The 25,301-nt window shown below is 35.4% G+C and overlaps 2 protein-coding genes across 5 annotated transcripts in view; one reads left to right on the forward strand and one right to left on the reverse strand.

The window, feature by feature from the left end:
• The window catches only part of LOC128205596 (uncharacterized), a 57,405-nt gene extending 50,481 nt beyond the window's left edge, over window positions 1-6,924 (forward strand). For 3 of the 4 annotated variants that reach the window (XM_052907335.1, XM_052907337.1, XM_052907338.1), the window contains 2 exons: window positions 301-427; window positions 641-6,924. In XM_052907335.1, the coding sequence (XP_052763295.1) occupies window positions 301-427; window positions 641-2,488 (1,975 nt within the window). In that variant the 3' untranslated portion in view covers window positions 2,489-6,924. The remainder of the gene's footprint in view (window positions 1-300; window positions 428-640) is intronic. The other variant, XM_052907336.1, reaches the window with a different exon arrangement.
• Window positions 6,925-8,294: 1,370 nt separating this feature from the next.
• On the reverse strand, window positions 8,295-23,878 carry LOC128205597 (V-type proton ATPase subunit H-like). The gene is made up of 14 exons (XM_052907339.1): window positions 23,737-23,878; window positions 17,538-17,619; window positions 16,726-16,831; window positions 16,196-16,285; window positions 15,323-15,436; window positions 14,899-15,003; window positions 14,199-14,296; window positions 13,727-13,837; window positions 13,517-13,604; window positions 12,801-12,979; window positions 12,074-12,199; window positions 11,441-11,542; window positions 11,031-11,144; window positions 8,295-10,424 (listed from the first exon to the last, which is right to left on the reverse strand). The coding sequence occupies exons 1-14, from the start codon at window positions 23,789-23,791 to the stop codon at window positions 10,352-10,354; spliced, it is 1,443 nt and encodes a 480-aa protein (XP_052763299.1). The 5' UTR covers window positions 23,792-23,878; the 3' UTR covers window positions 8,295-10,351.
• Between the last annotated feature and the right edge of the window lie 1,423 nt (window positions 23,879-25,301).

Raw genomic sequence — 25,301 nt, forward strand, 5'->3', positions numbered from 1 at the left:
TATAAGGTCCAGAATTGAGATGTGCTGGAAAGTATTTTACCAGTGTAGGGTTTATGGGCTAGTTCTAATTTCGACCACTGTACAGTGTTAGTAAGGCAAATAAGTGATTATTATTATGTTATAGAATAAACATTTCAATGCTATGACCAGATGTACACAATAAGATTAAAAACAACAACAACAACAACAGTATTTATCTTTTCAACTGAAATATCTTGAATAAAACAAATCAAAAGCATTTTCGAAACAACTTAAATAAATTTTTAAAACAAATTAAATGAATATCTGTGATTTTTCCAGCAGCAGTAGTGGTGTCACGGGCGGGAAACTGTCATCTGGGGAGGAAGTGAAGGAACGTCTGCTTCAGCTCCTACTGACCCAGTCACAGTCACTACTCACAGGTGCCGGGTGTAATGGCATGGAAAAGGTATGGCTCCTTATCACACCAAAATCTTACGATAGATAGTTTGCAGTTTTTCGTCCCAGAATGTGTTTAAAATTAATGTCTGCACATATAGATGGTATTAAAGGACTTGAAACAATGGTTTCAGTTTTTGCCTGTGTATTTGTAAGATAGGGATAAGAGTTCCTGGATATTATTCAACTAATTCCATATTTTATATTCAATTTTCTTTTACAGAATGGATACACAAATGGCCAACAAACTCTAGCGACCATTTCACCAGAGATGCGACGCGCCTTTGACAAATGGTATGAAGAGCAGCTTAAGTCATACACAGAGGGAAATTCCGGTCCTGCTGGTCTCAATCTCGCGTCTGCAGCTCGTGAACTTCTAGCTGTCCAACAGCAGAAAATATCTGCCGCCATGACAATGACCTCTGGTGGAGTTCAGGATAAGCTGACCCCGAGTCAAACTCAAGGTCACACCCCCCAGGTGTCTCCGCCAGTGCCACGGCCCAAGGCATCATCAACGCCGACAGCAGATGCCTTCTCACATCCAGCCTATCAGCACTACCTCCCTGGAAAAACACGCATGAGAACATCCTTCGACCCCGAATGTGAGATTCCACGTCTTCAGCGATGGTTTGCAGAAAATCAGCACCCATCACGAGAACAGATGCTTCTGTTTTTGAACGAGCTGAATTTGCTGGATTCACGAAAAGGTCGGCGTCCATTGGACTTGACAAATATAATCTACTGGTTCAAAAATGCTAGAGCAGCACATCGAAGGGCAACAAAAAACAGCAGCGATGACTCATTTGAAATGGAGGATGAAAAAGAGGCACCGTCAACAGGGTCAGGGCCAGACGGTATACCGTTCTTGCCAAATCGTAACGCCGTCTACATGGTGCCTTACCCACACTTTCCCAACATCAGTCTAAATAATCTTAATAATCATCTGGGTCTTCTAAGTGCTCATAACAAACTGAATGGACAGATGCTTGATAGGGAGCCGTGTGACCTCTCCCTAAGTGGGTCAAGGTCAAAATCACCGGAGGAAGCAAAGAAGTTTAAGACTGAGTCATTAGTCAATGGAAGTGATAGGCAATCGCCTCTAGTTAAAAATCAGGACATAAGTGAGCGAATTGACATCGTAAAAGATAAAGACAATGTTGAGAACTCCCCTCAAAGGTCAGATGAGGGCTACTCAGAAATGGTCGAAAAGTCACCATCAAAAAGCTGTTCACCAGAACAAGACGACAATCCTGCAGACTATTCTAAGAGTGTTAAGGCAGAATCCCATGAAGTGAACGACATGCCAACAGATCTTACTGTTGAGAAAGAAAAATCAGGGGTGAAAGAAAACATTGAAGAATGCAACAATATAGACAATGATGTACCTAACGACCTGTCTGTTAAAAGTAGCAGGAAAATGTCAGAAGATGATCGGTCAGACTCGCCAACAGATCTCAGAAACAGCAATGGAAAACGGGCGTACGAAAGCGACGACGATGACAACATTGAATCCGATTACGACGACGACCAGTCCATAGGGTCTGCATCTAGTCATGATGAAGCGAAGCTTGCAGCTCTACGAGAGTCGTACCTTAACTCAGCACATCTCAACCTCGGGGTGGTGACAAGTTCGCCATCGAGCCAGCCACTTCACATCCCCCAATTTCCCCACCCACTGGCTATGCATTACTTCCCCATGAATACTCACTTTTACTCCCAGCAGTCGAACCCGCTAAAATACCCTGCCCATCAACAATCATCGCCCAACACAACGCCAAAATCTTCGCCCGGAGGAGGACAGGAAAACAACAGTTCTCACAGTCGAAAGAGGCGCACACGTGTTTTTATAGACCCTTTATCAGAAATACCGAAACTTGAAAAATGGTTTCTGGACGATACACATCCATCATCATACATGATCGATAAATATTGTGAAGAACTGAATAGCTCAGATTATCGACAGAAGTTCCCGAAGTTGGAGCCCAAAAACGTCCAGCTGTGGTTTAAGAATCATCGTGCCAAGGTTAAAAGGATGCGAGTCGGTGGAGTCGGGGATCATATGTTTGTTTGAGTTTGAGACTAACTTGTACATGTATGGTATTAGAGGAGTTCTGTTGTGTTTGGTCTTTGTAGACCAGTGGTTGTTACTTTGTTATTTATTATCATGTAAAAAAGTGTGAAATGGATGGCATATAATGAAATGTAAACTTTCTGATTTGAACTGATATTTTATTCCAAGTATAAAGATGGATGCACCATCATGTTCTCCTTTTTAAAGCTTTCTTTACGACAAGTTCATAGTTTCTGTTAAGTGTTATGAGTAATGAGTCTGATTATATAAGTTGAGATTTACAATATGTATTATGTGAGATTTTATCTATAATGTTACCCTTTGTGCTCTTTTTCATTGACGATTTTCAGGTGTTTCTTGTAAAAATAGCCTCTGACATTGTAATATTGTACTTTCAAGGGACTTGTTCACCGATTTTATGTTGGCGATGATTTTTTTTTTTTTGTCGGTTCAATTTCCAATAGCGTGACTTAAATCCTTTCTGGCAAAATAACATTTTTTAAATCATTATTAACTATTGAGCTTTATTTCGAACATTTGATGATGTTTTATCATTGATATATGCATTTTCTTTGCAATTAACAAGAAAAATGTTTTTTTCAAAGCTTGATCCCATAAAACAGGAATGAGTTCCTTGAATGTAGGAAACTTTGTTTTTATTTCTACGCACTGTTCATTTCTTACTGCAAATGTTTAAGACTATGTTGCAATATTTAGAAATAGTTTATTTTTTCCTACGCACTGTTCATTTCCACGCAATTTTTCAAGTCAAAACAAAGTGGCAATATTCAAGATTTTTTTTTTTTTTTTCAAATAATATTACTGATTACTTTATGTTAATTATTAAATTATTATTACTTTTGTTATGAATGCCAAAAAGTTGTCAAAATGTGTTTGAGTTTTTTCAATTGATTATTATTATCGTATTTTGTTGTTTTCTGATAATCATGTTTTTCTCTCATTTTTATGCATATTTAATATTTTAGACCTGAAACTGTCTCTTGAATCAAGTCAGTGGAAATTAAGGGCATCTTAACATGATTTTGTCTCAGAATTGCTGTACAGAAAGTGTATAAAAGGGGTCATGTCCTACCATAGTATTTGTTCTGTTCTATGAAATGAAAATTGTATTTTTGCAAACATTTGTATTAAAACTGAATAAATGTAAATATGGCGAATTTATATCTTGTAAATTTCAGTTTCCTAAATGCATGATACATGTATGTGTATATCTGGTCTGTTAAGGTATATGACCCTTAATAAGGTGAATTTTGGTTGCCTGGTAACGCCAGATTATTTTGCTATCATTTGAAAGGGTTTTGCGTGCAAAAAAAGAAAATGAATATAAAAAAAAAATCAAACAATATTTTTTTGTCTTAAGAGATTGAAAGTAGGTCATATAATGTCTGATTTCCATGAAAACAAAGAGCTATTTCAAACAAGATTTTTTTGTCTTCAAAGATTGCAAAATAGGTAATTTTATGTCAGATTTCCATTGAAATAAAAAGCTTATATACAAACTGTAATAACTTTTTGTATACTGTGCTTTTGGTGATTTATTTTACAGATCAGAAATAAGCAGGTAAAAATCTATCAAATTATACTAAAATATATGGGGTCAGCAGGCATCAACATTTAAAATTATGGTTAATGATGCTATCTGAGAGAGCTAGCATATTTGTGGGCAGGATTTCTTTATGATGAAGGAAAGCAATTACAACAATAATAAATAATTCAGAATGTGGCATAGTTCCCATAATGATGGCGAATATTTATTTAATTTGTTAAAACTAATTTATTTTTGATTGCAATGTTTCTGTAAGATTTTGTGGAAATACTCTTATTGGTGTTGTAAATTATTATTTTGTTCTGTGTTAATTGCATTATTATTTATAATAAATTTCTTTTAAACAATATCATGTTTCTGTATTAAGTGTTTTATTTATTTTTGTTAAAAAAAAGTGTTGATGAAGAAAATTCATACCACAGGAGGCAATAACAGTTAGAGATACGGAAAACATGTTTTTAATATAATTATATACATGATACTATTTATAAACAACAGGCCCTGATATCTCGATATCCTTCATAACATGGTCAAGCTAAGCTCATTACTGATACTTTTGTTTTAAAATAAAATGTATAATATTCCCCGATAAAAAATATGATATTACAATAGGGAATGTTTAACTACATTTTGGGTCATAAAATCAAATTTAAGCAAGTAATTTGACGCATGTAACTTAAACCTGTTATGCTTAAGACGCTTCAAGAAATTAGGGCCAAGGTTTATTATAGTATGTGTAAAGGATTTGTTATCGTACTATGTTATTCCTTCAATATAAATACGACTGAAGTTATAATAAACACACTGTTGTTGAATCATTGTGAGGGATTTCCATTGATGCAATTTTCCTGAATATCTTTCCATCGTCTTGACATCAACTTCTGAAGTTGACTTTGGGATAAAATCCCATATTTTTAACATTCCTTTCCAATCTTCAAGATTTCTGTCTATTGTGACTTTGAATACGATTTTGATCCGTATTATTTTTTATATTATTTTATATATTTCTGACTAATGTACCATCCATGGTGCTGTTTTATTTAGCGATTATTGTTCATGTTTATTTAATTCCAATGCATATACATATGATATAAAAATTATGAAGTAGGTGTTTTTTTTCTCAAGAATCTAAAAATTTTAGTTGGTTACAAACAATAGCATCAATTTACAAACTAGGCTAAAAATACCTGGTAAAAACCAGCTTTTTCTTCAATTTGTTTATCTCTGGAATGGTATTCATAAAACATCTGAACTCATTTTTTAACTTATCTCATTTTCCTAAGTTAAGTATCTTAAGTTAAGTTGGTTATTTGATATGAAAACTTGATACTATCTGAAATGATTTATTTTTTATTAATGCTAAAATCACTCAGGCTTATCTCTTAATTTGACTACGACTTCAACTTAAGTTAAGAAATGACTTAAGATATTTCACAAATACCGACCCTAAACTATTAAAATAAAATCATACTAGTGTTACTGGCAAAAGATCTATTACTTTGAAATTATACTCATAGTACTTGTAAATACAATTTGTTCATATAATACCAGATTTACTTTGTATAAATTGTTTCTGTTTCTAAACACTTCTTTTGGAATTAAATGCCATGTTAAATGAATCATTATTGTCAAATTGAAGTTGTGCTGTAAAACCTCATTATCATCACATGTTTGGTTCAAAAGTCCAAGCTAATGTAAAAAAAAAAAAAATCTTAAATCAAGTTGCCTGTTAAAATGACTTGAATGAAAAAATGAATTATTTGTTTTTTCAATTTATATTTCATTTGTTTATTACATATTTTGATGGTTTAGCGCAAGATAGCCATCACTCCTACTATTTCTATACAGAGTTAAGTCCCTCTCGCTCCAGGCTGTTAGTTTGTGTGTTTGTTTTAAAGTTCAGTTTTACTGGGATATTGCAATAATTCTTGTAAACATTTCGTGGACTGAGAGCGAAAACGTTTTATCTGCTGTCTATTGAGAGCAGAAATGTTCAATCTGCTGTCTATTGCGAGCAGAAACATTCTATCTGCTGTCTATTGAGAGCGGAAACGTTCAATCTGCTGTCTATTGAGAGCGGAAATGTTCAATCTGCTGTCTATTGAAAGCGGAAACGTTTTATCTGCTGTCTATTGAGAGCGGAAATGTTCTATCTGCTGTCTGTTGAATATCATTTAGAACTTTATCGCTTTTAACCTGCGATTCACACATTTACGCACATTCATGAAATTGTTTCTATGTTCATTTTGTACAGTCACTTTAACTGTACATTGTTTCAGTTTGTTATATGACGTTTAATTATATTGCACACATAAGGCCATCCTTAAAAAATGGGGGGGGGGGGGGGGGTTATGCAGTGCACTGACCAACTGACAAAAAGGCTCCATTTCAACAAAATTTGGGGTATTATGTTTGTTTATATTTTTGTTTTCCAACTTAAAGGGACTCATTTAGGTTTTAGGGGTCGGATATCTGAAGAGTAATAATTTCATGTAAAGTGAGAACAAAATGTTTCTTAAATAATAAAACATAATCACAAGTTTAAATAAGAGCATTTTCGGCCTGGATTTACAAAATTCTGTTTCATGCCAGTTGCTGTTTGGTGTTTGTTCATAAAAGAAGGTAAAAATATCTTGGTTTCAAATAAAGTTAAACAATATTTTGTATACAGACCTTGAGTGAGTCCCTTTAACCGACGCACTCAGAAAAAAAAACTGGGCCAGGACACTGTAAACTTACATTTTTCTCAAGGATGGCCTAATGGTATGATTTTACATTCTGAATGTTTATGGTGGATATTATTTTGTATTGTTCACTGAGAGGTATAAAAATGACAACTGCAGGCTAATAAATGCATGCCAAAACTGAATATGTGTTGCTTATTTTGCTCCAAGTTATATAGATTTACCCTCGTCTGTCCGTGCTAGGTCCATGATTCCGTCCATAAGTATAATGCAAACTTTTATCATGCAAAACTCCAATACTGTTTGACCTAGAGTCATGAAACCTTTGGGGAAAGTTGCTGAGATCATGAAGTTGTGCGCCAGGGGTTTCATTTGCAGCTGCACATAGTAAGAGGAAAGTAATGGCCCGTGTCTTTCCATCTCCTTTAAACAAAATTCAACTTGGTGGAATCTCAAGTGAGAACAGTCACGTTAGTTATCCCATGCTGAAACTCGAAGGGGAATACGTTCGTGTCTGGTACTTTTCTTTTTCTGGAGCATTTCCCCATAACCATTCAAGAAATTGACTTGGATCTTGGATGACTGACAGCTGGTAATGAGGAAAAGTGCAAAAATAAGAACCATAACTATTCCTTCTCTTATTACCAAGTTGTTGCCCTATGTTTGATTTTATATGTAAAAATTGTCCAGAGCATAAGACTTTCAGGTATTGATATCAAACTTCACTTATAGCTTAGAAGAAGGAGTAAAAAATAAATGCAGTGCATAGAACCATTACTGTCTTGGTTCATTTTTATACATCCATTCATAGAAAGGTTTCTATTATAGAAATTACCTAAAACAGGTCTTGTCGGATCAATTACTTTTATAGCTTTTTGTCCAATCATCACTAAGGTTGGTCAGAATGTGTACTGGCAAAATATCTTGGACAAGTTTGTTAACCAGCGCATCATTTTTTAAATAGTTTTGAGGAGAGTGCAGCATTATTTCTTGAATGCAGTGTGAAAACTTATTTTGGTGCCATTTGAAGTGAGAAATGATTTATTTGGATTTTAAATATTGCCACAAGACACAGTGCTAAAGACAAGGTTTTCAACAAGGGAGGTAACTGACTGATGACAATTAAAAGTAGTTCCATACGGGTTCTCTTTTATCTTTGCCTGTTCCAGCAAATATTATGATCTACTTAAATGGGGTTGTAGAAAATGTAATCATGGTTAGAGGTATCCTGGTTCTTAAATGTGCACCAGTGTCACGGTCATACAAGGATGCCCATTTAAGGTCCCTTCTGGAAGATGGTTAAGTAATATGAGTGGTGAGGTGGATGATCTGACCTGTGACCTTTGCATTAACAGTAAAGTATCTTATTACTAGACCACATTTCCACCACTGTGTGTCTTTGCTATAACTTTGACACCCTCCAGGTAAAAACTCACTGATTATAGAGAAACATGGTAAGGTGTGTCTGGTATAACATTCATCATGTCAGCACAAAGGACAAAGATTTTAGACGCCCCAAACTGACCTTGACACAAAAAATGAAAACAGATTCTTAGCTCATTTTTATTGTTTTTCTCTTGTTTATAATAGACAATTATTCATGTTCAAATGTATATACACGTAAACAATAACAGTACAATGTATAGAAAGTATCAAGACACAATTTGACAGTCACTCATATTCATACCGCATAATAATTTTGTCCTACCCACCAGTACTGCACTCAACATACAATTCTTAGTTACACATACTAATACCATACATAATATGCAATTATAGCCATTTTGCATTTTTAACAAAGATCATTTTTATTGGCTCCAGAAACATGGCTCAAAACTGAAATCTACATGTATCTTTTACATACAAAGATTTGTTATATCTTTTTCTTGCGTATTAGGAAATTACAAAGAGGTTTTTCCCTGATTTAGCTGTTCAATGTTGGTTGCTTTTACCATATTGAAAGAGATGTTATTGTTTCTTTCATTCATTTATTCTCAAACCAGAATGGTAGCCAGGGCTCTTACCGAGCAATAAGTAGCATGTGGTTAAATTACAATGAAATCTCGATATAAGCATGATACATATTGAATGCTGACCTTGACAATACAAAACAGTTACTACATCCACTGCCTTAGAGCAATTATATAATTTCAATATCTGAGTAGTGGATGCTATAACTATCACATATTTTCTACCCTAGCATATCTTATATAGTAAACATTGGTACTTGGAAATAAATCAATCTGACAGCAGGCGTAAGGTCCATTAAATGTACAAAACATCCTCATTTGTTTAACAATACACCTGGATTTCTGGAACAATTTTCTAATTGAAACACATGATTTACAGAGAATCATTTAACAAAATGACAATGTGTCCTATTACACGATATTGAAAACCTCAAAATCTTTTGCATGCATAAGCTATGTGTATGTGTATGCCATAAATGTATATTGGACATCAATTCATTTTAGAAAAAAATACACACCAGATTATTAAAAGGCAATTACTTAATAAGCACTGATTTTCTATCTAACAATAAATCAGAAAATAAACAGATACCCAAAATACATTTAATTTAGTTTGAAGAATCTACTCAGTATTCCAAAATTTATTCATCATAAACAAAGGTGTGATACCAATGCAGATGCCAACACAGAATGTACTCTTTATTAATCTGCCATGCTTTGCAGGTGAAAATAAAATACTCTAGATTATGAAAAGGCAACAAGCCCTGATTTTCTATCAATTAAGATAACAAGACAGCCTTAAATACCGTGTTTGTATCTTTGTTGGTACACACCTAAATGGCGCAATCAATGAAGGTTGGAATGATTTACGCCACAAATGATGAACATGTTACACTGTAGAGCTTTAAAGCAACAAACATATGTACATTTTGTTTATTTAAATCTTCTTTGTACATGTGATTAAGAACCATTGACCATCCTTCGGTGATAACCAGTAATATCATCGACGAAGCTCTGAGAAGGGATTGTGCCTGGGACCGTCTGATCCACACAGACACTGTCATAATGAAATAATTATTTGCAAAAATGAAAGTTTGACTAGGTATACACATCACCAATCCAAAGATTTGTTTGAATAAACAGATGTAAATTTTAAACATGAAGAACTGTTTTTCAATGGCATTTTTACCCAAACACACAGTGACACCAAACAAGCCTCTTTTTCCATAATAAAGCTATCCGTAAAATAAAGCTCTCTGTAAGAGTTTTATCGCATGCAATATTTGAATGCTCATTCGCCAAAAATATTACAGGACAAAACAAGATTCATGTAAACAAAAATACCACATCTCAATGTAGCAAAGAATTGTTTATCTTAATATAACCACATATACCATTTACAAAATTATTTAACTATAATTTATTACATCACTAAAGAAAATTGAGGATTTTATTAAATTATTTCCTTTTAAAAAACAAGGTGTAACAACCAAATTTCAGAGTTCACTAGAATACACAATATATATATTATTGTCTGCCACACAAGGATGACATGACTTTTCCTTTCTACACATGTCATAGGAATACAAATTGTCTCTAGTCTATGGCAAAAACGGAATGTCTAGTGTGATTAATTGATCCTCTATGACTTTGCTGCTATAGCGCCCGGTGTGTCATCTTGCGAAGCCTGGGAAATCTGCTTACCCAAGTACTCCCTAGGAAAAAATAATAAAGAGAAATATAAGTACATTCATCAATTCAAAATCTCTAGGAAATATTTCAAGTTAAGAACCATGAGTTTTTGTACTGCTATTAGGGCCTCATATGTGACACATAAAGAAGAACTGAGTTTTTTAGCACTATCAGGGCCTCCTCATATATGACACACCAGTTATGAACCATAAGTTTTTTTTACTGCTATCAGGGCCTCATATGTTACTCACCAGTTATGAACCATTTGTTTTTGTAACACTATCAGGGCCTCAAATGTTACTCACCAGTTATGAACCATGAGTTTTTGTAACACTATCAGGGCCTCATATGTTACTCACCAGTTATGAACCATGAGTTTTTGTACAGCTATCAGGGCCTCATATGTTACTCACCAGTCATGGACCATGAGTTTTTGTAACACTATCAGGGCCTCATATGTGACTCACCAGTTATGAACCATGAGTTTTTGTAACACTATCAGGGCCTCATATGTGACTCACCAGTTCTGAACCATGAGTTTTTGTAACACTATCAGAGCCTCATAAGTTACTCACCAGTTCTGAACCATGAATTTTTGTAACACTATCAGGGCCTCATATGTTACTCACCAGTTATGAACCATGAGTTTTTGTACAGCTATCAGGGCCTCATATCGAACATTCGGATCCTCATGTGTGAGGTACTGCATAACTAAATGTTTTGCTCCAAGCTGCTCGATTACACTGAAATAAAGAAACAAAATGTCTCATACATTAAGCTTAGGGTTAGAGCTAGAATATTACATCAATATTGAAGTTAATTATTACGTTTGCAAAGTCTCATTGAGAAAATGAAGTAAGCTTTGATAGGTTTAAAATCTTCAAATTTAATTTTTTTTTTAAATATGAGCTAAATGCAAACAAAACCTACCCTGGAAACAGCAATGATGATAAAGTGATATAAACTCTTTACTTTTTTATATGAACTATTCCCTACATTATAACTGAGAAGTCTGGAAATAAAGTGCTAATATAATTACTTTTTTCCGCGTGGATAGTAGCGTACATATTCTCCGATGTCATGAGCGGCTACGGACAGGATCAAGGGGTCACGACTTCCTTCTAACAATCGCACAAGAATCCTAAAACAACATTTTTATCTGCTAAAAAAACATAACATTTTGCAAATGTCAAAGGCTTACTTATTTTTGAGTTATGATGTGGGTTAACCATTTAACTGGCAAAAACGCTCACACTTAGCCTTATAAGAATAATTTTTCTTACAATTCTGAAAAACATTAATGCCTTTAGGTAAACTAAATTAAACAACACTCTGGAAGTTTTTTAGCTTGTCTAACTAATTAAGTCATATGGCGTTTATTCTTTAGAATCTAAAATTCTATTCAAGATAAAACCATACTTTTTCGGCCTTTTTTCCCTAAAAGTACCCTGGTAATGATATTTATACTTTAAAGCCTTACTGAATATATGTCACCAGAATTGATTACTTTTATGAACTGGGCTCCTCCATTCAAAACTAAACTACACCATACTTGAATAGTTGGTAGTCTTTCTAATTAAGTTGTATGGCGCTATCCCGCCACAATCAGTCACTCTTGTGAACTGAGCTGGACTCAAATTAAATACACATATACAAGACTGTAAAGCCGTACTTAAGAAGTTCGTAGTTTTTCTCATTGAGTCTAATGGCATTTTCCCGCCAAAATCTGTCACTCTTATGAACGGGGCTCCACTCAAGACGACCCGACTTTATCTCAGTCACATACTCGTCAAACGAACTGAAAATTAACAATTACGTCATTGTTTTATGAAGTCATATTATATATTTATAGTTGAAACAGTACTTAATTACGCTTGTACATTATGTTGTACGAAATCTTAAGCCTGCGTCTTGCAAGTTTTAGTTATTGAAAGACCAACCATGGAGAAAAAGTTAAGTGTTTATATAGGCAATCCTACAAGAAATCTTGCAGGCCTCTTGAAGTTTCAACTGTTTTAGCACCTAACATCGGACCATAGACAATATAAGGACCTATCAGTCCTGTAAAAAACCAGGGATGTGATTGACCTGGCAGCTGGAGGGCTGAAACATTTTCGGCCATGGGTTTATGGGGCGCTCTTGGGGTCAAAAGCGCACTGCTGTAGAAGCTCTTTTAAGGGCTCTCCTGACTTTAAATTTGAAGCAAACTGGAATATTAACTTAAACAACTGAAAGCAACCAAATATTTTTTTTCAGGTAAAAAAAATAAAATATTTGTTTTTCTTTTTTCTTTCTGTTTTTTTTTGTTTTGTTTTTTTTGGGGGGGGGGGGGTCTCTGGGGCCATTAGATCCGCGGAATTCCGCGAATCCGCAGACAAATCACATCCCTGAAAACCTACCTCAAATCTTGCACCGATTCTTGCAATTTTTCCTGCAGAAACGCAAGGTCTTCAACGATATCTGGGTCGTCATATTTTCGGGAGTCCAATAGTTCCAACTGTTTAAGCACCTTACATTGTACCATAGAGAGAGCGTTCTCCTGGATTATCTCCCTTTCCTCAGGCTTTTCTGTCAGATTCTGTGAACAAACAATATTGCATCAGGAGGCAATTCCATAAAAAAGTTTTCACTTTGGTAAAGGTAATCAAAGCTGTTTATTGATTGGTCAATATTTATCCAGTAATAACTACTAACCAATCAAACTGAACCCTTTAATGAACCCTTTTAGAATCATACCAAAATAATACAGAATGAATTTAGGTAAATAAAATTTTAAGAAGTACTTTTAATTATCAATCATGTGTTTCAAATTAGGAACAATTCTAATCCTGCCATTATTAAAATGACCCTTAGTTTAATATAGTTTAAACTTTTTCATTTGGAGAAACACGACATTCTACATTATATTAATCACTCTCATTTGCACAATCTTACGCAAGAGTGAGGTCTTGCGTTGTGGGGGGGGGGGAAACCGGAGCACGGAGGAAACCAATTAGTCAGGCTTGGTGACTTCAAACCAAACTCAAGCCATGGCCGAAAATCGAACCCTGGACTTCGTGATGAAAAGTGAGTGTGTTAAACACTGGACTGACCAGAAAGAGCAAGCAATACATACCCTGAATGTAGCAAGAATAATCCGTGAGACTTTCTCCTTGACGGTGTCACTAAGAATGTCAGCCAGGATGGGAATAATGCTGTGCTGTCTGAAAATACATCAAGTATGGCAAACATTAAATACATGAGGTGCTCCAAGGGTGGGATTTAGACAACAACATTTGCTTTTCGTATAACACATGGATACTACTATCATAAAGAGAGAACTCACTTATTCATCCTCTCCAGAAGTACGGGGTTGAAGGTGAGACACCAGAGACAGAAGATGAGCTGATACTGGATCTGGAAACCCATCTTGCTGGAATCCAACACTGACACGATACTGCAAACAGGAATAACCAAGTGTCACCCTGTTATATTATTTGGTGGTGGTGGTGGTGGTGGTGGTGGTGGTGGTGTTGGTAGTGGTGGTGGTGGTGGTGATGATGATGGTGGTGGTGGTGGAGGTGATGATGATGGTGGTAGTGGTGGTGGTGATGATGATAGTGGTGGTGGTGGTGGTGGTGGAGGTGATGATGCTGATGCTGATAGTGAATGATGATGATGACAAGGACGATGAGGACAATGATAATAAAATGAATCATAAGAATCATGATGAAGAAGTTGACCAAGCAAATGTAAAGGACTAAAACAATACTAGAATAAAATATTCCAATATTTGGCGTTATTTAAGAAGATCTTACGTGGCTACCCCTTCCACCTGCACAAACATGAATCTGTATTGATCTACACGCAGCATCATCTGCAGGCACCTGGCAGCTGTCTGCAGGTACTCATTGCCCTGGAAACACAGGAGTGCTACTATAGCAACATGACATAGAGATGCTCTCTATCATATCTGTAAAATATCTGAATATTAACATTTCCCTTGCCATTTCTATAGACAAACCCGCATCATATATGCATGAACCCCCTGCCCTTATGATTTCGTTACTGCACTCTGATTGGATAGGCTTGACAATATTTTACCAATGGTAAACAATGTTTCAGATATCAAAATTCCTGATGTTAAATGCTCCTAAATTTTACCTGAAATACTTAATATCTTAAAATGAAAACAATTTTAACACAAAGAGCAAAATTCATTTCTTGGGCATTCCTTCAGTCTTGAATGTGGTCTAGTCAATCTGGCATTTCATCCAAGAAAAGTTAAAGAAATCAAATTTCACAGGAAATAAGTTTATCATTTAATTCATTTGCAATTAGAAACATGGCAAAATAATGGCTGTAGTATTGGCAAAACAGCATCCTATACCCCTGTAGAATTAAGGATCATTTTTCAATGCACCAACTCCCCATTTCTCCCTATTAAAGCCAGTTGAAGTAGAGCTTCAGGTCATTGCTCAATCCCACACACCCACCCTCCCTAAAACCAACACCTACTGGCAGTATCAGCTGGTCCTTGAGCCAGTTGAGGTAGAACTTCAGGTCATTACTTTCCATCCACTCTTTTCCCCAGCACGCAATCTTTGCCACAATACGGCTTGTCTGGAATCATAGAAAAATATCAAGAATTGAACATGAATCATTGTTAGTGACTTATTGATCAACGTCCATTACCCATTTATAAGTTTAGTGACCACATAATTATGCCATATATAAAATTTCCTTGATTATTTTGTTAATGTTGAATGAAGACACATTAAATCAATATTTACAGTGTCATATTTTGTCAACACTAAATATATCATCAATGACATTCATAGCACCATTTTTTCTTTGCCACATGCACAATTTGATACACATTAAATAACACAAATATATTGTTAACATTGAATTAGTTTCTGACGTATGTTTTAAGGCATACCTGGTTAACGATGAACCGATCATTCCTGTCCAGCAGGTGAAGGAAGGGCGTCCATACAGACTCCTTGTTTTTACGGGAAAACTGCTTCAGAATCTCGACTCGGCTTTTGTCCTCCTGAAAATCATGTAAGAACTGAATTTTAGGAAGGAGATATAAGTCATTGTTATACACAACCAGGTTGATATACATGTTTTCCAACACATCTTTGACATATTCATACCATAACACTTCTTCAATATTACAAGAATAGTCATATGTTTTGTACTTAACATTGTTAATCTTTTCTTTTTTCAGAAAGTGTCATCATTATATATGGATTGATATAATGTTTGTATTGAAGCAATAAAGGATATTTAATGAACTCACATCTTCCCCTAAGTACATGTATATATGAATTGGCGTGAAATGGACAGAAGCTACTAACTGAGACAGACAGTACCTGTAGGACACCATCCAGCATTGTATAAATATACCGCACGGTCTCGCCCTTTGCAATGCATTTGTAACGTTGATTACCAGTACTGTCACGCTCAAGAAAGGTTTATACAATGTTTGGAAACTAATCTTTGACATTTGCATGAAGAAACTGTGCCTGGCAACATCCAACATTGAGGGAAGACAATGTAAGGTCTGGGCTATATTCAATAACCACTTGGTCTGCCCTACCCTGGACCAGTTCAAGCAGGCTGTCTGCCATAGGCAGCTATCAAACTTCTTTCTACCTTTTAACCTAATCTGTACCTCCTATTTTTAACTTTGCTTTTCTAAGCTTTGTTTCTTTCACAACCTTTACTAAAATTCTTGCAGCTTGGCGTGCAAATGTCTAGGTCTCCAGTCAGGGTTTGACATTAATGGAAGATAGATAGACATTACCTGCAGCACGTCGTCCAGCATGGTGAGAATGTACTGTAAGGTCTGGTCCTTGGCAATGTGACTCATTAAGTTGAAAAATGTCTTTGCAAACTGGAAACAAGAAAACAGTCACACATATACAAATGATATAATGTAATGTTGTTCTCAATTGGCATCAGTTTGAATAAAAGGAGCAAAAAGGATACCTGTAGCTATGCTTGGTTATTGCTGCCAACACTTATAATTTTAGGCTGAATTTCTGCATATTTTCGATTAAGATTTTCATATTATTTCCCATTAACATAATTAACATAGTTCCTTTGAAAACTGCCAAGCATAAACATGTAATGTAAGCGAGTAACTAAAACAGCTTGAAGATTTCATGTTCTCCTTGCCTTTCAAGAAGGACACCATCATTTCCCTCCACGAAAAGGACCTGAAAGTTATTCAAATCAGCCTAAAGCTAAATCAATCCCAAATAAATTAGTATTAACTAGACTATTACAAGTAACACCATAATCTCAAGGCGATCTACTCAAGGTGAGGCCTACCTGCATTTTGCCTGGCATTTCCTGCAGCATCTGATGTCGCTGTTCCGTGTTGGCATTGTCAAACTTGGAGATAAAGCCGAAATCTTCGTTCGAGATCATTTGACCCCTGAAAAAAATAATCAGATGAAAAATGTTAATAACAAATACAATAATTTACTTTCATGTTAATCCCTTCACTTTTCACATTCAACTTCAATCTCTTGAATGCCAACGCTGGCTCCAATTTTTAAGTTGATCAAGGGAATAATTCATAAAGTAATTTCGCATTATGGGGCTTGATTCACATGTATAGTTTCATAGTTAACTAGTGCGAAAGTAAAAATCTTAATTAATATCTTGATGATACATGTACAATTTTATCTGAAATAATTAAGGATTTACTAACATTTTAGAACCCAACAACTTACAACAATGACATAGACACAAACTGACCAAGGTAACGATAATACATATTGGGCCGGTCATTCAGAACTGTGTTAAAGTTAATAGTGTAATTAACAACATCATTGTTAACTTTTGAAATATTTTATGATGCGCATATATATTTAAATAAAACAAGTGCAGCTAAAAAGGTTGTCTCAAAGTTATTATGAATACTGCAGATCATAAGCATGTCCATGAAACTTTAAGAACAATATATTTGAAAGTTAACACTGATGACCCTATCAACGTAGTTAACTTTAACAAAGCTCGGCACTATCGGAAAGACTTTTGTCTTTGAAAAATAGATGCGGTAAAAAACACCTCAAAATTGTTCTTTAGAAATAGAAAAGTATGTTCAGATTTTACACTGGGTAAGACCTTAAACTTACTGAAGGTATGACTGCCAGTTGACGCGGTTGTTGCGGACATCATTGGCTCGCTGTTGAAGCAACGATGTTGCAACCTGCGCTCCTGAAACACACACAAACATAATAAATTTATTAAATTCATGGACTACCATAAAATTAGATACATCTAACTTGATTGTTGTTTTGCTCAGCTTGGAGATGTCCACTTTCTGGCTAAGAACAAGTATGACTTCACAAGTCGGATCTTTGCTTCAGAAACAACGTCAACAATGTAAAATTTGAATATTGGGCAAACCTGTCAAACAGTGTTATCAGTGCAAAATTCATGTCATTGTTGACAATATTGCATTAAAGGCCGGGGTGCCTGACCCCAAATATCCTACCGGACAGCAATTAAGCCTATTTGGCAGAGGAGGTGTGGTTAATCGGGCTTGTGAGGTCTGCTCTGGTCAGCAATTTTGATTATAAACATTCACATGGCGTGTGGTGTTATATCATTCATGATAGAGTGGTACATAAGAATTCATCCATTGGTTTCTCATTTGAAATTAGATAAATAAAGTTTCGTATACCATGACCAATTCTTCTACGAACTGTGTTATAATAAGCCATTTGATAGTATATATCAACCCAGATAATGGATGTTTCCTACCATATGGCAGTTACAACCTCATACTATGATAGTTAACCTGTAGAAAACAGGAATTGGTAGTGAAATTCAGTTGGCTTCAGAGGTTCATGAACTTTCAAGATCTGTCAATCAAGATTGCTGGGAATTTGAATTTGTTTGACAGTTATAAAAAAATATATTTGAAAGTAGTTTTTATATCTGTTTGTGGGACTTGAAATTCACAAAATATGTTTTTGATACATTTAATGAACCATCTTGCAAATTTTAGAGTTTTTGTTCGTTAATTTTTTGTATATTTGAAAAAATCTTCTGGCAGTCTGTACTAGCAGACAGCTCTGTGAGGTCAAGTGAAGTGGCCATTTTTCTGACTGTCTGCCATTTATACTATTACCCCGGCCTTTAAGACTGCTTTTCTCTAATACTTGTCACATGTATTATAGTGATGTCTGTGGCCCATGATTGAAAAACAAAATATTGAATGTTCAATGCAACACTAAAAGCCCATCTTCCCTATCCATCCAGTGCTCTGACCTGAGAGAAGTGACCTCTCAACCTCCAGTGAGTCTGGCCTTGACTGACCACCAGCAACTCTCGTTGAATTGACCACACTTGTTGGCAATGATAATCTTCTATCCCGTGGGTCAATTGTGTGTACCCCAGTTTCCCGTGGGGTCACTATTCTTTCTCCCGCTACGGTGTAAGTTGATGAACGTCGAAACGTGTCAATCTGCACGGAAAGTTCTTCAAAAATGTAGTTGGCACTTTTTTGTCGTTCCATTAAATATCAACCCCCATTCCCTTCTTTTAGTATTAACCAATCAGATCAATTGATTCTCTATGACATTTTTAACAGCCAAGAAACTTCCACTTTAGTTCATACAGATTTATTTCAACTCAGTAGTGAAGACTGATGGCTCTATAAATGGAGTTACTCAATGAGTCGATTTTCAATCCCTATATCCTTCATGTGATTCTCTCATTCAGCAGAGTTTCAATGACAATAAAGAATAATTCTATACAGCTAGCCTAGTCCTTGTCCACTCTACTTTTTACACACAAACTAATACATTCCAAACTCAGAATCCCATATCAATAATGAAAATTATAATGTTAAACATTTTCAACACTGATTCTCATGAATGTCATTTTGTACATTACCAAAATTCACCCTGGGGGGGAGTCATATACATTTAAGGTGATCGTTAATTTAGAAATTAAAATTAAACTCACATGTTAAGTCTTACAGATATCTTTCAAGTAAGTAAAACATCACTTCCATGTTATGATTACTATCACATGTGTTGGATAATACCCATAAAATTGTGTATCACATTTTTTTCATTGATATTGTTATTGTTTTGGCTTGTAATATATATTTACAGTGTTTTAAATAGCTACAATTCCAGCCAATGAATCAGCCTTTAATAAGTACCACACCTAACCATTAACATTTGTAGTTTTACAACTTAACAGACATAAAGGTCATAATTTATTTTTCACTTGTTACATTCAAAGACATTTCAAACATATTTAGTAAAATCTTAATGCCTAAGAAGGGCTCACTCATCATCAAATGAAATATGGAAGTGTGCTGCACCTTGTCATGAGGAGACCAGCATGGGCATCATTTTGCCTTCATAGAATTAAATACTTAACTGTCAAACATTTATTTTGTTTTGATTAAAACTTACTATATGGTTATATATAAATACACACCTTATAAGATTGGCAATTGAAACCTAATATTAGATCAATTAAACACATTTCCTAACATTTTTTGTCAAATTAATAATGTTCAAATGCTACACAGCCCAAAACACTTTGTCCCTTTTCTGCAGTACCTTGTCATTTTTAAAAACTGGCTACAACCCTAAATAAAAAACAAACTTAGAACAAGTTCCGATTATGGTCTCACTAAAACCCATCCAGGCCCATGGCAGGCTGACTGACACTGGATAGAAACTGTTTGGGTAATGCACCAGTCAATTGTAACCACGCCCCCCCCCCCCAGGTCCGGGAGTATACCGGGGAAATGGGCTGTGTTTTTACTTTCCAGGTGGCCCCGCAGTGCCGGGTGACTGTGGTGGTTTTGTCTTCACGCCAAATTTAGCGGGAAATTGACCTTATTTAGGGTCCCTTTGGTGCGGGGGCATTTGGCGGGGGTTTTGCCAGCAGATTGTCCCCGCAGGGCGGAGACTTTGCCCGGGCTTGGGTGGACCGAAAGTCAAAGTCCCCGCTATTCCCCGGACCTGGGGGGGGGGCGTGGTTACAAATGACTGGTGCATAACTGTTAAGCAAAATTCAGACCAGATTGTTTACTTGATACTTTTTTAGAAGACATAAAACTCATACTCAGGATTATTTGAAGGCTTGTCAGGACTGACTAATGGGTTGGGTTTGGGCGAGGTGTCCCCTCATTAAGTCAAGATTTTTTAATAATTGGGTGAGGATCATGTGACTGCAATAGGGTTCTTACATGGCTTACCAAGCGTCAAAACAGACCAAACAAGAAAATGACATTAATTTCTAAATAACCTTTTTGACAGAAAAGATATGAACATATTTCTTAGTCCATAAATGACTATGCTATTTTCTGCTTCTTCACATGTGAAATATTTTAGATTTGCTTGTATTTTAAAGATGCAATCCTTAGCCAAAATTTCAACTTGACGGAATTTTATAGAACAATGCAACACTGTGTGCAGCATGAAATTTTTCGCATTACATTACAAATGGAGTATCCCATCAATAAACACATCAAATATTAATCTAAAATTGAAAGCCAACAGTGTTATTGATTAGAAAGATGAAGGTCCAGGGCTCTCACTAGGCTGAAAATTTGGGAGAAGTGACTTCTCCCTTCAGTCAATTTAGGGAGAAGTGGGGAGACTTTAGGGAGAAGTGATACTTTTCGTAACACCTGATACAAAAACTATGCCATACCATACACCTAAGTTTATATTCACATTAAAATTGATTGCTGTAACTATATAAAATGTTCATATAATAATGTATCTCCAAAAAGCATCTAAAATGAAAAAAAGGACAGCTAAGGATTTGAAATAATCAAAATGACCTTATAATTGAACTGTCAATATAGTAGGGGGACGAATCTTGTTTTGGTATGTTCGGGATAGGGTACAAATGTCACATTCAGCTATGCTGTTATTTACTTGTCTCTGGCTAAATAATGTTAAATATGCTGACATTTAAGAACCAAATGACATTTAAATCAGTATCCTTGATGAAAAAATTTACTAATTAATACAAAATGGGAGGTTGAAAAATTAACTCGGAAAGTTGTTCTGACAAAATGGCGATCTTGCCGATTTTTTTTGACATCGTAATTGTGACAAGAGAAAATTACTGTAATCTCTACATATAAAAGCAAAAAAATAATATTTTTTGTGTTTACATATCAATTTTTTATCATGAACATTTCACTAAAATCAATAAAATATTTGGTGATATGTCATGTTATTGATTTTCTTAGCGCCTACTTGCCGATGGCCCAAGATGGCTATGACTGTCTGCTTCAAAAGCAACAATTTTTAAATGTCTTGCATTGTTTGTTCAATACAGTGTTAATTACTTTTTAACTTCATTCATGCGTGACAAGATTTTTCATACTTATGTTGCATTTCTATCACATTTTAACGAACTTATATCATTTGATCAGGGTCTTCTTAATGTACATTCTGATTGGTAAACTTTCAATAGCTCGGCCTACTGGCGATGTTTTGGTTATCGGATGACATGGCCCAATTATCGGATAAGGAGATTACCAAATTGTATGAATGGCTTATTGCGATGTTTTGACTAATGGGACAGTGGCCAAATACTCGCTGATTGACAGATTTACAATGTGCTAAAATTTTCGGCGAAGTCAATGTCGCTTTGATGATACAAATGGGCAAAGTCTGGGAATTTTAGGCGACCACTTCGCCCAAGTCGCCCCCTCACAAGAGCCCTGAGGTCCACTGTATTTCACACCTAACGCCAATTTAGCAAGCGATGATACACCAACATGCCTTCTTGCTATCAGTCAAATATTGCGAAAGCTGTGTATTATCAATATTGATTACTGCTTTGATAAGGCTCCTCGCTGCGGAGATTAAGACAGGTTGGTGCAATAAACACATGTCAGTAACAGACTTCCCGAAAGTCGTCGGTCCGACGGACATGACCGGCAAATTTTGATCTGGTCCGACGATTTCTGAACAAAAATCGGTCCGACTGTCCGGCCTTTTTATTACCGGTGACCGGGTTTTAGCATAAAATTCAGGTAACCGGGTTTTAGCATGAGGGCCTTAGAAAAACGTTAAGTTTTCATTGGTCGCTTTCGGCACAGTGCCCATAGAAGAACCAATCGGTGCGCATGTTACATATTGACATTTGCGCATCAAACATGGCTTCTCTAACATTTTACGAATGCTAGTTAAATAAAGAGAAAATTTTCAATCGATGAATGCTCTGAAAGGAAAATGAATATGAAACGAAATGTCATGATATAATTATTTTGTGAAATGGCAAAGAAATAGGAAATGACTCGTTATTGACAAAGAAAAGCAAGTAATAACCCGCGATGATGATGGTGAAACTCAAACCTCCAGAAACAAAAAGTTATGGACACTTTGCTGGTAGGCAATTATTACTTTTATCTTAAAAAATAGCTCTACCTTTATAAATTTAAAAAATAATTTATTCTGTACAAAAAAAACTAAATCCATAATAAGGTATAAAAGTGTAATCTAAATTCACCAATGTAATATAATATTTGGCATGTTGTGAAAGGCATTTTATTTGTGAAAAAACAAAACATTATTTTATTGATAAAAGTTTATTTGTACATCCACTGTCCATGATATATTTTGTACTTTTAGGCAGAGTCTAGATGTGCCTGCATATAATCGAACAGACTACACCAAAACCATTGGCATAACAGGAGGTTGTCACCCTGTCCAACACTGAAAAAGTCCTTACATCAGGCTCTTGAAATGGAGATTTAACACTCTGTGACAAACAGGATTTAAACCCTGATTATGATGAGGAGTGTTTTGAATATCAATATGAACTTTTGAATTTTGACAGAGTGATGATTTTCATAAGAGACATACTATAAAGCCTTTATAAAGAAATAAGCTGCTATTGATGAATAAAGCAATGCTATTACTTCGTTTCTTGTTCCTTTTGTTTCGGTCCGACAGATTTCCTTTCGGTCTGACAGATTTTTATGTCTTGTCAGACCGAATGTCTGCCACTTTTTTTCAACTTTTGGGAAGTCTGCAATAATTAGCCTCGAAGCGGGAAGGCATGTCTTGCCCGAAATGACATAAAATTCTTGTATTAGCATTTAAGGCCTATCCTTGTCTGCCTTTCACTTCTGACATCAGGAAGAAAAGTGCGCCTTACATGGGCACGAATCCACAAACATAGCATTAGCACAGCGCTAGTGTTGATAGAGCTTACTGGGCAGCTGCTTCTTACACACACTCAATCTACATTATTCCTACAGTCTGCAATTAAAATTGTCTGAAACAAAAGAGAGTTCTGAAAATCTAAGCATTAAGCATTTAGAAAGAAACTTACCCTTTTCAATATCATCAATATTGAATTTTACATCTATGTTGCCCTGTGCTGCCATAATTAGTATTTTTTTATCTTTTACATTAGAAATCGCATGAAAATGACCGGAAGTTTACAAGCTGTCATATGATTGGAATAAATCCGAAACTTTCGAATGTCAAATCCGGCTTCGTAATTCCCGTTTGCTTCCGTAGAAAATCGCGCCAAACTCCACACATCGGTTACTTCCCTTCACAGAACCGTATTCTTCCCTGGTTCATTCAGCAACGCGTTCAGTAAAGATGTTTGCGGCGAACGTTTGCTGTTTGGTTTCCCGCTTAACGTGTATGCGCTGCGTTGCAACAGAGATACAAAACAAAACGTTTGCGAGCGTTTTGTAAACGCTCGCCTTACTGAACGCACTGCAGGTTGAGCGAAAGAGATTGTAATCGCGCGCTTCACAACTGCTATTAATCACTTTTCACTATTTTTTTTTTATTTCAATTACACAATTGTTCATAAATGGTCATGGTAATGCACGACCTGTAATGAATTAATTTGATAAAACTAAATAAACACACAAGCGCTTGACTTTGCCCCCTTCCAAATTTTAATTATAAAAAAAAAACATATGAATACATGTTACTCATTTTATATGCTCTATTTTTCCTTAATGTATCTGTAATATTAGTCTATAAATATTATTTTGTAAATTTATACTGTTTTTAATTGAAGAAACCACGGAGCACCTCATATTTGAAATCTTAAATTGTGCATTTCATCAAACTTTTGCCTATGTTATTGTAAATGTTTACCATGAAATGATAATATTTTCGATTTATTATAGGAGAGTGAAAATAAAAGATTTTTAGCATTATTGTTTGTTTGAACAAATAAAATTTCGCCAATAACAAGAATTTTTAATTTAATTGCATTCATTACATAGAACACTGTTGCATCATTGCGCTTTGCCGATTGACGTTTGAACAAGTTTGATTTCACTTCGAATTCCACCATCTTGTTGCGATGCATTTTCCCATTTTTGTATTTACAAAAACATTAGGATAACACATTAGTTAATTGTTTCACAAAAACACATTGTTATGTTGTATATCATTAGAATAACATACTTCTTTAGATAGTAAAGTGCTCCGTGGCGTCAACATTCGGTTGCTAAAGCAACCGTATTTCAGTATTCATGTACTGTAGCTTAACATGAGAAAATGAGTGAACTTCATATGAACTTCAAACGACGGCCTGTGACAACAACACGTACGACCAGTACTGGCCAAGCAATGTAGTGATCACTGGTTTGGACATTGTAACAGTATTGACATCCGCACTACGAATGCCACTGGTATTAAATAAACCCTGAAAATGTTCTAGGGTTGAATTAAATTATATGAGGTTATCACAACTCAAATGTAATAATTAATGATCTTTGCAAAATATTCAGAAATAAGATCCATATATAACGTACATATGCCTACAATGGCGAAGTGCAATTTCAGAGCTCATTAGCTAGTGCTAGGGGACGTAAACCATTGCTAGGGTACGTTAGCCAAACAAACATGTGAAGTTTTGGCCCA

Source organism: Mya arenaria, chromosome 10 (genome assembly GCF_026914265.1).
Source record: "Mya arenaria isolate MELC-2E11 chromosome 10, ASM2691426v1".
Classification (NCBI taxonomy): Eukaryota; Metazoa; Mollusca; class Bivalvia; order Myida; family Myidae; genus Mya; species Mya arenaria.